Genomic DNA, 16,746 nt, shown 5'->3' on the forward strand with positions numbered 1-16,746 from the left:
CTTTTATTGTGTATATTGCTATATCAAACTTGATCAAATGATGATCATTATGTGCAGAATTGCCAAGATCTAAATTAAGTAGGAATGAAATTACATCTTTAATCAATTAGTGGCAAAACGTACAGCTCATCCAATTTGTTTGTACATCAATCGCAGGAAGAACGTTGGGTATTAATAGCTTTTTTTTTTTCCGGAATTGAGTTTCCCTGTGATCTTTTGTCTTCGTTTGTCTTGAACCTAAGAACTCAACTTCAACTTCAAAAACATCCTTCTCAGCCCAAGGTCTATAGGATGACGGGTGTCTCCACCAGGTTCCACAGTTTCCTGTTATGATATTCTACTTTCCCTTTTGAAAGGAAGGAAAATATTATTTTCCCCTGTGATCTTTTGTCTTCGTTTGTCTTGAACTAAGGACTCAACTTTGATACGATTTCAAAAACATCCTTCTCAGCCTAAAGTCTCCAGGATGGCGGGTGCCTTCACCAGGTACCACATTTTCCTGCTATGATATTCCTCTTTCCCTTTTAAAAGGATAAATAATATTTCCACACTTCCCCATTTGACCTAGCAACACGTCCAGTTTCATTCTGTTTTGAAACGAAAGCAAATAATTATTCACCCACTTCCCCATTTTATCTAGCAGTAGATTAAGTTTCATTCTGCTTTGAAACGAAAGCAAATATTCTTCCACTTCCCTATTTTACCTAGCAGTAGGTCCAATTTCACTCCGGTATGAAACAAAAGTAAGTTATCTCCCACTTCCCCATTTTAACTAGCAATACGCCCAGTTTCCCAGGTGTGCGTGCCATCCAAATGTCTATCCATCCTATACCCAAAAGCTCTATTCGAGATAAAGACCTGTGACCATACGCCTAAAGTATCAGATTGTCTTTGAACACCTCAACAAGAAGAAGGTCCTATCGGTAAGAGGATGCATCAACCTCACTAGCCATTTACTAAACACTGCGAGCAGTGAATCGGTTGAGGTACTAAGACACATTGAGGAAAATCAGCGTGTTTTTCCTTTCATGGTTGATGTCTTCTCGTTTGTGTTGAGTTGAAGATCGCAAAGTTGAGATGTTTACAGCAGCCATTGCCGCAACTTTCCTCTTTCTACTCTTCCATAATTCATGCGTTCACGGTAAGTATCTTGTCACTTAGCCGCAAAAGGTTGTTAATAGTCTTTTTATTAAGTATTAAGTACATCGTTACCAACTTTTTGACCAAATGACGAGTTATTATTCTGAGATTCGATTGAAAGCAAGTTATATATTTATTGTTGAAGCCCTTAACTCATATATTTAATTTGTCATTAATAGCAGGAATTGTTCCAATAAAATTGAAAGTTGCATTGTTATTCCAGTATTTAAAAAAAAACCAAGATAAGCATTTCTTAAAATCCTTGAAAAGATTGTATATAACCGCTTATATGTATTTTGTAATACAACAATATCTTATGTAATTCTTGATTTGGATTTTGCACTAATTTTTCAACTGAAATGACTCTTGTCGATCTGCAAGATAGTATTCTTACTGCGTTAAATGATAATTTGCATGTTATTGGTATTTTTCTTGATTTATCTAAAGCTTTTGATTTTATAAATCATGAAATATTGATTCAAAAGCTGAATTGTTATGGTATTAGAGGTCGTCTATTAAAGTGGTTTAGGAGTTATTTGAACAATCTGACACAAGTTACATTATATAAAGATACTTTATTGGATACATGTGACGTTTTACGTGGAGTCCCCCAGGGTTCCATATTAGGGCCATTGTTATTCATGATATTTATTCATGATATGTGCAATATTTCACGTGTGATTAAATTCATTTCATTTGCAGATGATTCTACTTTACTGTTTGAATGGTAAATAAATAATAAATAATTTGAATAATGAGTTATTCAAATTGTCAAAATGGGTTTGTGATAACAGATTAGTTGTAAATACTGAAAAATCAAATTATTTGTACTTTTTTAAAGGGGAGAAAAAGATTCCAGATTTGAAACTTTGTGGCGTAAAAATGAATGATGTAACATTTCCTCGAGTTAAATGTACACAATTTTTAGGGGTTTATATTAATTGCAATTTGAACTGGAAAAAAACATAAATAAAATAATTTCGAGAAATATGGAGTAATCAACAGACTAAAAGGTATTTTACCAGCGAAGGTTTTGATTTTGGTATATGACAGTTTAATTTTATCTTATTTGAATTATTGTAATGCTGTATGGGCAAATACTCATCAATCAAATTTACACGACACATTTATATTTAAAAAATGAGCAATTCGATTCTGTACAAACTCGCATCATAAAGCGCCGTCAATGCCTTTGTTTCTGAAAATGAATGTTTTGAATATATATCCATTGAATAAGTTTAATATTATTATGTAAAATTATGTTCAAACATAAAATGAACTTGTTACCTGAAATGATTTCTGGTATGTTTAAATCTAATGATCAAGTTCATAGTCATAATACTCGAATTAGTAGTAAATATGAGATGTATGCAATGCACACACTTAGACACACTGGACCCTCATTATGGAATTCTTTACCAGATACAGTTATAAATTCTCCAACTACAAACATTTTTAAAGAAAAATCAATCTTAAAAGACATTATTAGAAAGTAAGAGTAGTCATTATGAAATACACTATGATTATAGATAATTTTATGGTTTTTGTTTTCTAGGGGTTGACTACGCACTACTACTTAATTCTTCAATGGAAATGTAATTTTTGTGTATGTTTGTCGTTTTTTGGTAATATTTTCCCCTATCCTATGTCTTGATCGTAAAGCAATATTGTTTCCCATTATTATTTCTGTTGGGAATTACCCTGACAAGACTCCGTTCTTTTATAGTTTCCATGTTTCATTTATAGTTATTATATGTTATGTATGCATGTTCATGTACTCGTTTCCTGTCCTCAGTTTGTCATTGTTCAAATGATATGCTTTTAAATGAAACAGAATAAAGTTCAAGTTCAAGTTCAAGTTCACGTTCAAGATTCCTAAGTTGATTGCAATGTGGTATTTGATAAAGCTATTTCAATTTATCTTATGCTTTTAACTTGGAAGAAAGATAATGTCTTGATTGTCTATGATGTAGAAAATGTTCGCTTAACATATGATTATTTGGAGCTTGTATGTCCTTTTAAACTTCCTTGTATGACTTTTAAACATCGAATAAGCCATTCATGTGTCGTTGTGGGGGCTTCATCAAATGTTTTTTTTTTTTTTTTGTAAGAACAAATTTGAATATTTCTTCATGTTTCTACAGATCTTCGATTTCTTTTCATGTAGACGTGACAAACTAGAGAGACAGACGAACGGATAATTATATTTATGACATGTTCTATAAAAAAAAAAATCTGGCTTCAGCACGAAAGAGGCTTTGCATGCTTTGTTTTGGTTTGTTTTCACCTTTGTTTTCTTAACCCATCGTGTCCCTTGACTCTTGAGTGTGGGTATCTTACAGAGATCTGGATGAGACTATTGCTATAGTTAATTGTTAATCTATCCAAAAAAAAGGAGAAATATTTGCAGAAATTGACAGAAAACTAAAATTGTGGAAAGAATTTTACAACGTTTTGAATACTGTAACCATGGTAACGAGCAATATTAATTCGGGCTTCCCAAGGCACCTTAATAATGCCTTGTCGTAACGTAAATACAGAACGATTCAAGTCGTGTGTGAATTGATTGACATGCCATAATACAATTGATTGATGGACAACATATGCACACGTTTCTTAAGGTACGCTGGGCGCCACATTAAAAGATAAAACAGACGAATAAAATCAAATTTAGTATGTAAATAACACAACAGTGTCAAGAGCCTGACGGCTATAAAAAGAAACCCAAGATTATTTTAGTAGCTGTTTCCATCCAGTTATTATCCTGTTGCTGCGCAGGCGAATTGCTCCCTCAACATCAGTAGGACGTACATTTCTCAGGTGATATGCAACGAAACCATATTTTAACTTGCGACGAAATAACATGCCTCCTCCTAACGTTTTATTTTGTCTGTCTTTCTCCTCCTCTGTTTCTGCACACGTCTGTTCTTCTTCTGCACGCACCCGCGGATCCCACTAGGGAACTTGCGATGGAGTTTGGGAGGTAAGAGCATCATGCCACATGAGCACGAACCAAGTACTTCAGCACTCTACCCCTTCAACCTCCTTTCCCTCCCCATCTCTTCCCTCTCACCATCATCGCATTTTTTGAAATAGTTTTTCATAATTTAATTCGAGTTTTGAACATTTTCTTTCAGAAAAACAAAATGCGTTCCAGTATTTCGATTGACCAACGCAGTTTCTTTCACCCGAGAGTATGATATTTTATTGTTGGCGGATGTTTCCTCATGTGTACATCCCGTTTGTCTGTATTATGGTATCCATCAAAGCATTTCTGTTGTTTATATCAATTTGTGATAATTGTACCCACGCCCCCTCCAAAAAAATGAGAGACTAAAACAGGCATTTTCTTCAGATAGATTTCTTGTATTATGTCTTTAATGTACTGATTCATCTATCTGATTGTTGTAGAAGAGTTCATGCTGGTTGCGGATCACAGTAGACGAGCAGTGTACGCTTCTAACCTTAGGAATATCTCATACACAAGACTCCCTCTCTTGGACGCTGGTAGCCCGTGGAGCCTTGACTACGACCCTGTTCGCCAACTTCTCTTCTGGACGTACCCTGGGAATCCCGGACGAATTCAGAGCTCTCACCTCGACGGATCAGACGCTACTGTGATTGTTTCAACAGACATAAGAGGTACAATTTAAAAGATAATCAACAAACTACCGATACGATCATGATTTTCCTTTTTCCATATTTGCTTTTTCACACAAGGACTCAACAACAAATGGTTGAAGAGTTGAACGCCTATACCCTTATTTATTTCATTTGATTTATTGATTTATTGATTCCTGTATTGCCATTGTACATGAACGTACAATATATATATATACATATATATATATATATATATATATATATATATATATATATATATTGTACGTTCATGTACAATGACAATACAGGAATCAATAAATCAATATATTATATACATACATTGTTGGAGCCATACATGATTATACATAATCATCAGTTGTCAACAAAATATTTTTCTTCATTGCCTTTACACAATGTACAGCAGAAATGTATCAGCAATGCTAGCGTACAATGAATAATACAGTAGGGCTACAGCTTAGGCGTGGCTTGATTTGCTTGCAGCCCTCGTACATAATACACATAGAAAAATAGGAGGGAGGGATGACTTGCGTAGAGATAGAATAGTAGAAAGGAGAAAGGGAAAGGAGAGGTATGTCTGCTTTCATTAAAAGCTTACACAAAGTATGTTCACTTGAATCACTGATCAGTAAGGCATGACAAAATATTTCTCACCGAGGTACAGGTGAACAGTTACAGTTCATGGTTGCATACATGATTACATAATAAATGAAATGCGGCGATACTTCTATCAAGGAGATTCGAAAATGGAGTCACAACAGTCTTATTCGCTTTGATCCCATGCTCAAAGCCGCCATTAAAAAAATATTTGAAGTATGTGTCAAAGTGGATCTGCCGCTCAGATGCGAAGACAATTGACTCGTGTCTCATTGCATAATCACCAGCCACTTTCCAAGGAAGATACATCTTTGTGATGGTAATTATTTTTCGCTATCCCTACTTACAAACGATGGGCGGTAGACAATGGTAACGGCACGGGGATGCGCGAATAGAAATTGCTCAAATATTGCTGAAATAGATATCATAATTACTCGACTGTACGTGTCTGTACGCTAATCTGACATATTAATTTATAAAGAACTATACTTGAAGATGATACTTTATCAGTTTCGTTCGGCGGAAATAATGAGGAAAGTGATAAAACCGGCTTTCCATGAGGGTAAAATTTCAAACACTTTCACAAAATACAGCTAAGATTTACACTTTTGCACATAATTATTTCGAACGGAATTGACTTTTGTTTTATATGCTTTATCATTAGGTGAAATTTCATTGCATTTGTTATATAAACGAGCAACATATACCCGACATTATGTTAAAGTTAAAAATGAATCTTCAGATTGCTCAGAAAGATGGCGGCTTCAAGCATCGAACACCAAAGGCAAAAATGCACCTGTGGAATTCTTTTATCCAACCATAGAAAACTGACAGCTGATTTAATAATCATATTCAGTTGTAACTCCATCTCTCGAACCTCCTTGCTTCTACGAAGGAATTTCGTGTATTATACACTGACAATGATAACGACATCACTGATTTCGAAAAATTAACATTGTTTTGACAGCTTTCCTAAAAGAATACAAGGACTTTAAACTTCGAATTTCAGAAAGAAGAGAGTTCCAAACATCGGGTCCGGTGTGTTTGATAGATTTTAAAGCCATCACTGTTTTAGGATTATATAAATGAAATTTAGCAGATTGTCTCGTGGGATAAGAATGTATGTCCTTGTTTAATTGAAATAGTGATAAGAAAGAAGATGGCAACTGACCATTATGTAAACGAAACATAAAGAATGAATTTTGCAAAAAATTAATGTCATTTACCTTGAGTGTTTTTAATAATTCTGCGAATAAAGGATCTGAATGGCCTCGATAACCTGAGTTGGTGCATATATGTATAGCTTTCTTTTGTAGAAGTATTATCTTATCAATGTGACATTTTGAAGTTGTCCATATAATGTTGCAATATGTAATGTACGATCATATCAACGAGTTATATAACCCAAATAAAATGTTCTTAGGAACATCATACTTAAGCTTATGGAGTATACAAACGTTACGAGACACTTTATCAGAGATGTATTGCACATGAGTGTTTCATTTCATATTTTCGTTCATGTAAATTCCGAGAAATTTGATACTTTCTTTTTGTTCCAGTGATATACCATCCAATATAATAATCAAATGTTGTGTATCATTTTATGCTTCTTGATATGAAAATAAATAAAACTTGTCTTTTTTAATTTGAGTGATAATCTATTACTCTTAAAACTGTAGATAATTTTGGTAATTCAGTATTAAGATTTCTTAGGAGGGAATGAAAATCAGAATTGGAACAGAATACGTTGGTGTCATCGGCAAACATGATATATGGCAGTAACATAGATGAGTTAGAAATATCATCTATATACACCAGAAATAGTAGCGGTCCCAATATGGATCCTCGTGGGACGCCACATTGTATAGGTAATACTTCAGAGTTATCATATTCATAATACACATATTGCTTTCTATTCGATAAGTAATCTTTGAACCATTCTAGTGGAATGCCACAAACTCCATAGCAATGCAATTTACGCATAAGAATGGTGTGGTCAAGAGTGTCGAATGCCTTGCTTAGGTCCATGAAAACACCGATGACATGTTTTTGTTCAGCTAAGGCAGTCGACACTCTATCGTATAATTGGGCTAGTGCCATATCTGTAGAATGAAATTTCCTGAAACCATATTGGTCTTGATTAAGTATATCATTCTGAATCAAAAAAATCATACAGTCTGTTAAAAACCTTATTACCTTAGAAAGACTGGGAAGAATAGAGATAGGACGGTAATTGGATACAAGAGAGGGGTCATCTTTACTTTTGTATATTGGAATAACTTTTGCGATTTTACATGCATTCGGAAATATACCAGTTGAGAGGGACAAGTTACAAATATGTACTAAAGGTGTCAATATACTACCAGCAATTTGCTTTTAAAAAGATGTGCTCATTTCATCATGACCAACTGCATAACTTGATTTCAATGAATGTACAATGTCATGGATCTCACTACAATCTGTTGGTTTAAAAGATATTGAATTACCATTTGACGTACCTAAATACAGCGAGAAATTTGTTTGTGTGGGATCTATTTTTGAAGCTTGACTAGGACCTATATTAACAAAATACTCATTAAAACAGCACGCCAAATTTTTAGGATCACAGGGTGTTTGTCCGTAACGTATAATTTGATATGTTGACACCTTCTGTTGCTTACCACTAACCTCATTAATAACTTTCAAAGTGGCTGACATGTTTCCTGTAGCATCTTTAAAGGCTTCCGTGTAATACATTCTGCGGGAAAGCCTTATAATATGTGTCAGTTTATGTCTATATGATTTATATCGATTAACATTATCCTTATTAATTTCGGGATTAAAGGTAAATATGGATAAGACTAAAGTATTAAGATTGGGATTATATCAACATTTGCAATTGGATATTAATTTTGGAGAAACAGTTGATTTTGTGAAGATACTTGGGGTTTTCTTTTCTTTAGATGAGGGAACGAAAGAAAACATGAATTACAAAGAGATTCTGAGTAAAATACAATCTCTTTTAGATTTCTGGAAGCAAAGAGATTTAACTTTGATGGGAAAGATTCAATTACTTAAAGTACATATTTATTCAAAAGTTATATATCGAGCTTCTCTCACTCCAGTTCCCAGGTGGGTTTTTGATTCATTAGATAAATTAGTTTTTGATTTTATATGGAAAGGAAAAAAAGATCAAATTAGGAAAAATATAATGTTTTTAGATTATAAACAAGGCGGGTTGAAAATGATGAATTTTGTTGATTTAGTTAAATCACAGCGAGTTGTGTGGGTTAAGAAACTTCTTAATAAAGATGAAAATATGAAATGGAAGCAATATTTTAATTTTGTTACAAGAGACATAGAAGGAGAATTTATATTTTTGTGTGATTATCTACCAGTGTTGTTGAGAGTGAAAGCTCCACAATTTTATAGAGATTTATTAGAAGTGTGGGTAAATACGAAATAAATAAGAAGTAATGTAAGTAATAGTTTGTATATCGGCAATGTTATAATATTTAATAATAAATATATACGGTTAAATAGAAAATGTTTATATGATGAAAATATGCATAAAAAGGGAGTTTATGAATTAAAACATATATTAAGAAATAATGGTGAATTGAAATGTGATAGATATTTTACAGATTTAGCTTTAGGCGTTTAAGATGTGTTTTGTTAAGATGTATTTATGAAAATATACCGATGGTTTGGAGGAGAAATATGAAAGAAAAAGAAAAAGATATTTTGGAAACTGATTTTATCATAGGAGGGAAAATAATTGACATTAGCAATTTAAGATCAAAACTAATGTATTTGCAATTTCTTAAGGAAAAAGAAAGTGCAGTACCGATTTTTAATAGAATTAAACGAAATTACGGGTTTTCTGTTAAAGAGATAGAAAATATATTTTTAAGGCCAAGACAATGTACATTAAAGCCGATTACGAGAGTTTCAATTTAAACTGGTGCATGGTATTGTTTATACAAATCATCATCTTTTCAGGTTCGGTTTTGCTGTAAGTAACTTATGCTCTTTTTGTGAAAAGGAAGAAGGAATATACAAACATCTATTTTACACTTGTGAGCATGTGAAATTAATCTGGGAATTATGTGAGAGAATGACAGAGGATGTTGATTTAAAAAAATATATATATATATATTTGGGAAGAAATTCTGTTCGGGAAGAAGGAGGGCTATAGGGGAAAACACCAATTGTTAAATCATATTCTAATTTTGGTTAAATATTTTATTTTTAAAAGTAGAGAAGATTGAAAGCCGCCTACATATAATGAAATAAAAAATAATATCTTAGAGGATAGATTTGAGGAAAAGAAATTAGCACCAATGAGGGGAACTTTAACCATTCATTTCAGTAAATGGGAAAATTTGAAAGTAAGTATGGAAGGACCCGGAGCCAGATGTCCACGGGGAAGGGGGAAGGAAGGGGAAGGGTAGTTGGGAGGGGAGGGGGTGATCAAAGGGAATATCGATTCCATTTGGTTGTGTGTATAGATTGATGACGTGTTAAGTATTATTTTCTTTTTTTATGAATGTTTTGTCATGCTGAAAGTACAGCTCGACTTGATTTTAACGAAAGTAAGTGAGCAATGTATGTTGCTGTTGTTGTTTTTTTCTTTTCCTGTGCATTGTATATTCTTTACGAATGTACTGTTTCTGCCGAAAGTACAGCTTGGCTTGATTTCACTATAATTCTGTTATGCTGAATCGTGGATTTTGTAATACATGTGATTTGATTTGTTATGAAATTGTTTTGAATATGGAATCAATAAAAGATTATAGAAAATCAAAACATTATTAGGATACCGTAAGCTATCTTAATTGTTTGAAAAATCCCCTTTGTTATCCAAGGATTTTAAATTTTTCTATTATTTTACTTTTCAATTTGTGGGGATATGTTTGTCGAAATAAGAAAGAAATATATTCCAGAACGTATCATAAGAAATATTTGGGTCTGCGCAAAGTAATACATGCATCATCCCATGTTTCTGTGATTAAATCGTCGTTTATTAATGATATATTTTCTGAATTTGCGCGTTTTCTTAAGCTCTGTTTGCTTGACATGGGAATATTTTGTGTCGTCACAGATGAAAAATATAGGTAAATGATCAGAAATATCACTATACAGAAGACCAGATTTTGAATAATCTGTATCAATATTTGTGAAAATATTTTCAATCAACGTTGACCGTAATTTTTGAGGGCGTATCAATTGTGATATTACAAAAATTTGCTTGCAAAATATTGCCAAATTTGCTCTTAACATTATTGTCTTGATTCAAAAGATCAATATTAAAATCTCCCATCAAGTGTACATCTTTGTTTTCCTGATTTATCAACTCTAATAAAACATCAACATTTTCCAAAAATAAATTACTGTCTGTATGAGGGGGCCTATACAGTATATTACACAAGGTATTGTATTTCTTTTATTGTACATATCAATTGAAGAGTTTGTTCGCAAAAACCGATAAGTCCATATTTGCCAAATAGAGATATTTGCGATTAAAGGTCAAGAAAAATAAAGAGAATAATAAGAAAATGTTTGCTTCTTTTGACCATAACTTCCAAGATGTACCTTTATATGTGGTGACCAACATATCATTTAAAATGTATTATTTTGTACTTTATGACAGAGACCGTACTTCAAAATTTTCAAAAATGGACTTATCGGTTTTTGCAAACAAACTCTTCAATTCCAACACACATGCAATCAATTCATTTTGGTTTGTATATCAAACCAGGCCTTACTTTAAAAGATAAAGAGTGTGAAAGGAACAAGGCGACTCCGCCTCCTCGTCCGCATTTTCTTTCAGAACGGAAAACAGAATATCCATCAATGTTATATTATATTTTATGGGATATTTGTCGTTAAGCCATGTTTCTGTGACACCAATAACTGAAAACTGCATATCAATCGCTGATAACAGTAATTGCATATTTTCATAATTTCTTAAAAGACTGCGAGCATTAACGTGTAATACACTGAAAGAACGTTCGTTATTAATTAATTCTGAATTGAACTCGTCAGGTAAATAATACCGACATTGGACATTTTTATGTGGACATAAATGAATTTCATCCATATTTAAAACAAGAGCAACACATGAACCATGACATGGTCGTGAACATTTGCTTAAGAATTGCTGGAAGCAGACAAGAAGAGAAGGAAAGAATAGAGCAAGTCATACAGAGTATAGATTGTTTACAAATTACTCTTGTGAGTAGAGGCCGCATCGGACAATTGAGATCTGACGACAAAGATCGTTGCTATATCAACTCTCCCTGCAGACAATAATATACATCAGAAGTCAAATTGTATCTTTGGAAATATTCTGTACACACAATATACATCATACACAATGTGATATTTGATATAACTATAAACTCATAATATTTACATATTCGCAGTATAGACCTAGAGATTGACGGAGAAAGAAAGGTGGAGAGGTGGATAATCGGGGAAAGATATAAGTAGACATAAAGAACATGATTATGATATACAATACTCATACCGAAGTGATCTAACTGGAGGAAAGGAAGTTGTGGGGGACTCCTGTTCGGTTCCTCCATTTCTCAGCAAAGAAGCGAAGCTTCACGCCGTGCTTGTAGAGCTCCTGAACGGATGCGGACCACTTCCTTTTCTAAGTCAGATCGTCAGCAGTGAGGGCATCTGTTATGAAGTACGCTTCCTTCGCGAGCTTCAGGCGCTGATTCTTCATGATGTCAACTTTATCTTATATATGTAATGCTATGAGAGATATGAAAATCTGTCATGACCACAAAGTATCCAGCTATCCAATTTTCTATAGATATCGAGGTGTCAGACCATCAACTCAATTGGCATGAGATGAATGCTAATGATAATGATGATGTGTCGGTATGTGTATGTGTGTGTGTGTGTGTGTGTGTGTATGTGTATTGTTTGACGTGTAATCGGAAAACATTTGTATATCGCAGACAACAGGAGAGGAGAAGATAATGATGGCACCACCAAACTGTCTTCACCCCATTGGACAGTGGTTATGAAGTGTTATTGTTACCCCGACGATTAAATTCTGCTTAAACTTTTATGTAGAGAAAATTATTTTTAGTGGTTTATAATATTTTCGTGTAAAGATTAACAGATAAAAGCTGCAAAATGTTGTATGATATTTTTTTTGGTCAATTTTCCTCTTCAGGAATGCTGTATGAAATAATTGACACTCATTTGGCAGGGTAAAAGTTACCCCATGGAACCCATTGTCCAAACTAGGCAACAAGAACGGTGTATATGTTAAAAACATAAAAACCCCAAAAAACTAACCAAATATCTGGTTGGGAAGGGTTTGCAGAAGACCCGCTGCCCCCCCCCCCCCCCCCCCACTTTACCCTCAAACACCCCTTGCAGGTTGCATTTACCCAATGTAGCGTGCGGACACTCCGATAGGTGCAGACTTACATAAAGGAATTAGAAAAGCTGAGAAGGAAAGGGGTTAGCCGAATCACCTCCTTGGGAACCCCCACCATCCTCCCCCCCCCCCCCCCCCTCCCCTTGCGGATTTCATTTGCCCGATGTAGCCTTCGGATGATTGAAAAATAGTACTACAGGTACACGCCTATATGATGAGATGAGAGAAGATGAGAGAATATATCTGATCACGGGAAAGCTGTTGACAAATCGCCCCTGACACAACCACTCCCCTCTCCCTCCCCTACTACCACACATTTACACACATAAACTATTAACACTCACATGACTGTATTCAGTTATGTACCAATTTATTCCTAATGCCCCAGTCACAAATAAACACGGATGCTCAGGGATCTACACGGTGATCCGGGGAGATCCGGGATAGTTTCCACCTCGATGGAGTGTCGACGAGCGTTGGTATGGCTGTACATATACACACGGTATCAACACGGCAGCTACACGGATAAGGCCGGAAGAGCGCGGCATCTACACTGACAAACACGGCATCTACACGGATCAACACGGCAGCTACACGGCAGCCACACGGACCACCCCGAATTGCTCTGCCAACACGGCAATCGCCGGATGTTTTTGACCTCCAAAAATTGCCGTGTTGGCCTCCCGTATGTCCCCGGATCTACACGAACATACACGGACGTCCAAGGATGTCCAAGGTGTCAACACGGATCTCTCCCCGGATCACCCCAGATCTAGGTCCGGGGTGATCAGGGATGTCTATATGTGACTGGTGTATTAGGGAGTTGTATGATGGTTTATGATATCTGTTTAGTCCATACATATATCGGGCACATGGTAAAACAAGCTTAGGGACGAAATATCTATTTTTCACCTACTTTTAGATTGGTTATAAAATGAATGTTGATTTATCCATGCTATGAAGCAGCTTAGTGTTTTCGGCAATGATGTTTTTATTTCTGGAAGGCGTTATTAATGTAAAGAAATTTTGAAAAATGTTTAAGGGACTTCATCGCAAAGATAACAGTCATTAGTGATCAGTCATCAAGGTGATTATGATGGATATTGTTTTTGTCATTTTTCTCAGTACAAATATCAAATGAATTATGAGAGCATGCCAGATTGTTAAGATAGCATACGTATGTTAGCTTATGGGAATGGATATTTGTCGTTTTCACCGTTAACGTAGTCAATACTATTCACTAATTGTTGCGGCACTTTAGCTTGTATGCCATACATCTTGATACAGGTTTAGTTGTTCTGCATAGGCACACATGATTTTTATCTTTTTTTTTCAGATCCCCTCGGAGTGGCAGTCGATCCCAGAGAGGCCAGGGTATACTGGAGTGATTACCATGCCACTGTTTCCAAAATAGCCGTGGTGAATTACGACGGATCAGGGGCAAGAACTTTAGTATCATTACCTCCAGACAGGCACCCATACGGAGTTGCCATTAATCCTATAAGAAGGTAGGTCCATTGGAAGAAAAATCTGTCATGTCTGTCTTTTGACTGATTTACAGAGATTTTACTTCGGTTTATCTGTTTATGAGTGTTCAGTGAAAATTAAGTAAATTATTTTTTGTTTGCTTGATGGTTAGATAAAACAAACAAAGAACATTATGATAATAAAAGGAAACAGGGAAGTATGTAGAAAGATAAAGATAAGTGAAGCACTCCTTTAAGATAATTTGACATGTTCTTTTCGTTTCGATGTGAACGAAGAGTGCCTATTTTGCAGTCAATCGCAGTCTCTCTTTTTTCCGTTCATTTTTTTTTTTTGCCGCACAATTAATTGTGAGCTCCTCGAAAAGTTTCATTCGAATTCTTCTTCGTTCATTAAAATTCGTTATTCGTGCAACGGAAATTCAAAGGAATCAATCAAATTTAGTTCAGCGTGCATACAATGTAAGGTTTTGACATTCAAATGTCATTCAAATTTCTTATCCTTACAAACAAAAAAACCTTTCAACATCTTTAAATTTCTGGCCTAAAGTTGAATAAAGAAGAGCATATAATTTGTGGAATGTGATTTCAAATTCATTTTCTTTCATTCCAATTCGTTTTCCGTGCAATCCAAAGAAATCATCACAGCAGTAACGAAAAGGACAGGATTTAATAAATCTGCATACGTATTTGCCAGAGTGTATTATCTGTGCAAAAGTAAAATTCAACCAACTCATTCAAATTCTGATTAGAAGCATAATGCATAGAAACTAGGCATTCAAATTCATATACCACATCGTCTAATCCAATGTTCGTCTAACATTTGACTAGCCTTATTCCAGTTCGTCTAATATCCATTTTGTCTAATAACCATTTTCGTCTGATTTGCACTTGGGTTCCACCCACGCTAGGGCTATATCCATTTCGGCAATCATCGATCAGTCTAATAGCCACATGAGCTACTTATCAATGAGCCTACTAGCCAGTTGGTCTAATGACCACTTAGTCTAATTCCCAATAGGTCTAAATACCATTGGTCAATGAACATTTTGTCCACTGTTCGCGTTGGCTAGCTACAACACAAACTTGCATTGGACTTCTCTGTCCAGCTAATTATTGGAAAATGAAAAAAATGCACAAATGACAACTTCTACCCATCATGTTATGACTATCTGTGGATTTTATGATACTAAGCTTTCACGTCACGAGAATGAATGCCTTTTTTAGTCAGTTGCCCTAAAACCTTCCACACACCAGGCACCATGGGCATAGTAGTCAGACGTATGAGCCAAATCCCAGGCGATGAATATACAAAATTGAACATGCATACAGAAATAGACAGATGAAATCACAATTTATTTGGTAATATACCACACAACACAAGCAAGACACCTCAATGACAGCCAAGTCGGTAATATAGATATTATGTATTATTTGCATCTTGTCGACGAAGAGAGAGAGAGTTCGAATAAGCCCTATTGGAAATAAGGCCAAAAGAAATTAGACCAAAAAGGTGATTAGCAGAAACGGTGTGTAGACGAAATGCTAATTGGACGAATTGGCTAGTGGACTAACTGGAAATAAGACGAAATGGGAGCAGACTAACTGCCTCGAGTAGTATAGACCAATCAGGCGATGGACCAAGCGGTAGAGTTAGCCCAAATGTCCATATAGACCAAATGATGACTAGACTAAATGGAATCTAAACGAACTGACAATAGACCAAATTATATTAGACGAAGTGATAAAAAATTCAAGCAGACGAAATAATAATTAGACCGTCTGGTCATTAAACGAAGTGAAAATTAACCGAACTGGGCATTAGACCAAGTTAGGATTAGACAAAACGGGCATAAGATGAAATTGATAGTAAACTAGGTGGGTTTAGCTGTAGTGGTGTTCGACGATCTGGGAAAAGGACCATCTGACACTAGACCAAGTGGCAATAAACCGTTGGCTCTTGAACAAGTTTTTTTTAGGCAGCTGACTGGCATTTCCCATAAAGGAAAAATGAAAAATCTTTCGTAAAACCATTTTATAAACCAAATGATGCACAGGTTAAATTTCGTTACATTCGTGGAGATGCAGCTCACTCTCGGGTATTAGGAGTTTTTGCAAGCACGACGCGGCCGGGATATGAGCATGCCGTGTGCAAAATTTGCTTCTGCGCATGATCAAATCCGAGAAACGTCCCGTCCTGGGGAGAACGAGTAAGGTATTCAGCCAAAATAGCATTCGGTCCCGATGATGGGCAGGAGCGAGCCTACCAGCCAGCCATCCAATCAGCGATCTTGTCCCCACGCCTCCGTCCTGTATCGGAAAGCGAAAAAGCTTAGTTACGTGGACTGTCACATCTGATTGCTTCCGCGTATTCTCGGTCTTCCCGTCGTGTAGCGAAAACTCCCTAATCACAATTAGACCGGGGGCCCAGAAGATTTATTCAGCTGAAAAGGGTCACACTTTTTGATGGTCTCATCATATTAGGATGTGGTCATGGGTAAATAAACTTGATCCTGG

General features: G+C 35.4%; 1 protein-coding gene across 1 annotated transcript; it reads left to right on the plus strand.

The window, feature by feature from the left end:
- Positions 1-928: 928 nt before the first annotated feature.
- Positions 929-14,257, plus strand: LOC139731102 (low-density lipoprotein receptor-related protein 5-like protein). Its single transcript, XM_071641981.1, has 4 exons — positions 929-1,141; positions 4,100-4,123; positions 4,552-4,782; positions 14,082-14,257. The coding sequence occupies exons 1-4, from the start codon at positions 1,078-1,080 to the stop codon at positions 14,255-14,257; spliced, it is 495 nt and encodes a 164-aa protein (XP_071498082.1). The 5' UTR covers positions 929-1,077.
- Positions 14,258-16,746: the final 2,489 nt, after the last annotated feature.

Source organism: Diadema antillarum, unplaced genomic scaffold (genome assembly GCF_040938485.1).
Source record: "Diadema antillarum isolate AM-2024a unplaced genomic scaffold, OU_Dant_1.0 seq00000357_RagTag, whole genome shotgun sequence".
Classification (NCBI taxonomy): domain Eukaryota; kingdom Metazoa; phylum Echinodermata; class Echinoidea; order Diadematoida; family Diadematidae; genus Diadema; species Diadema antillarum.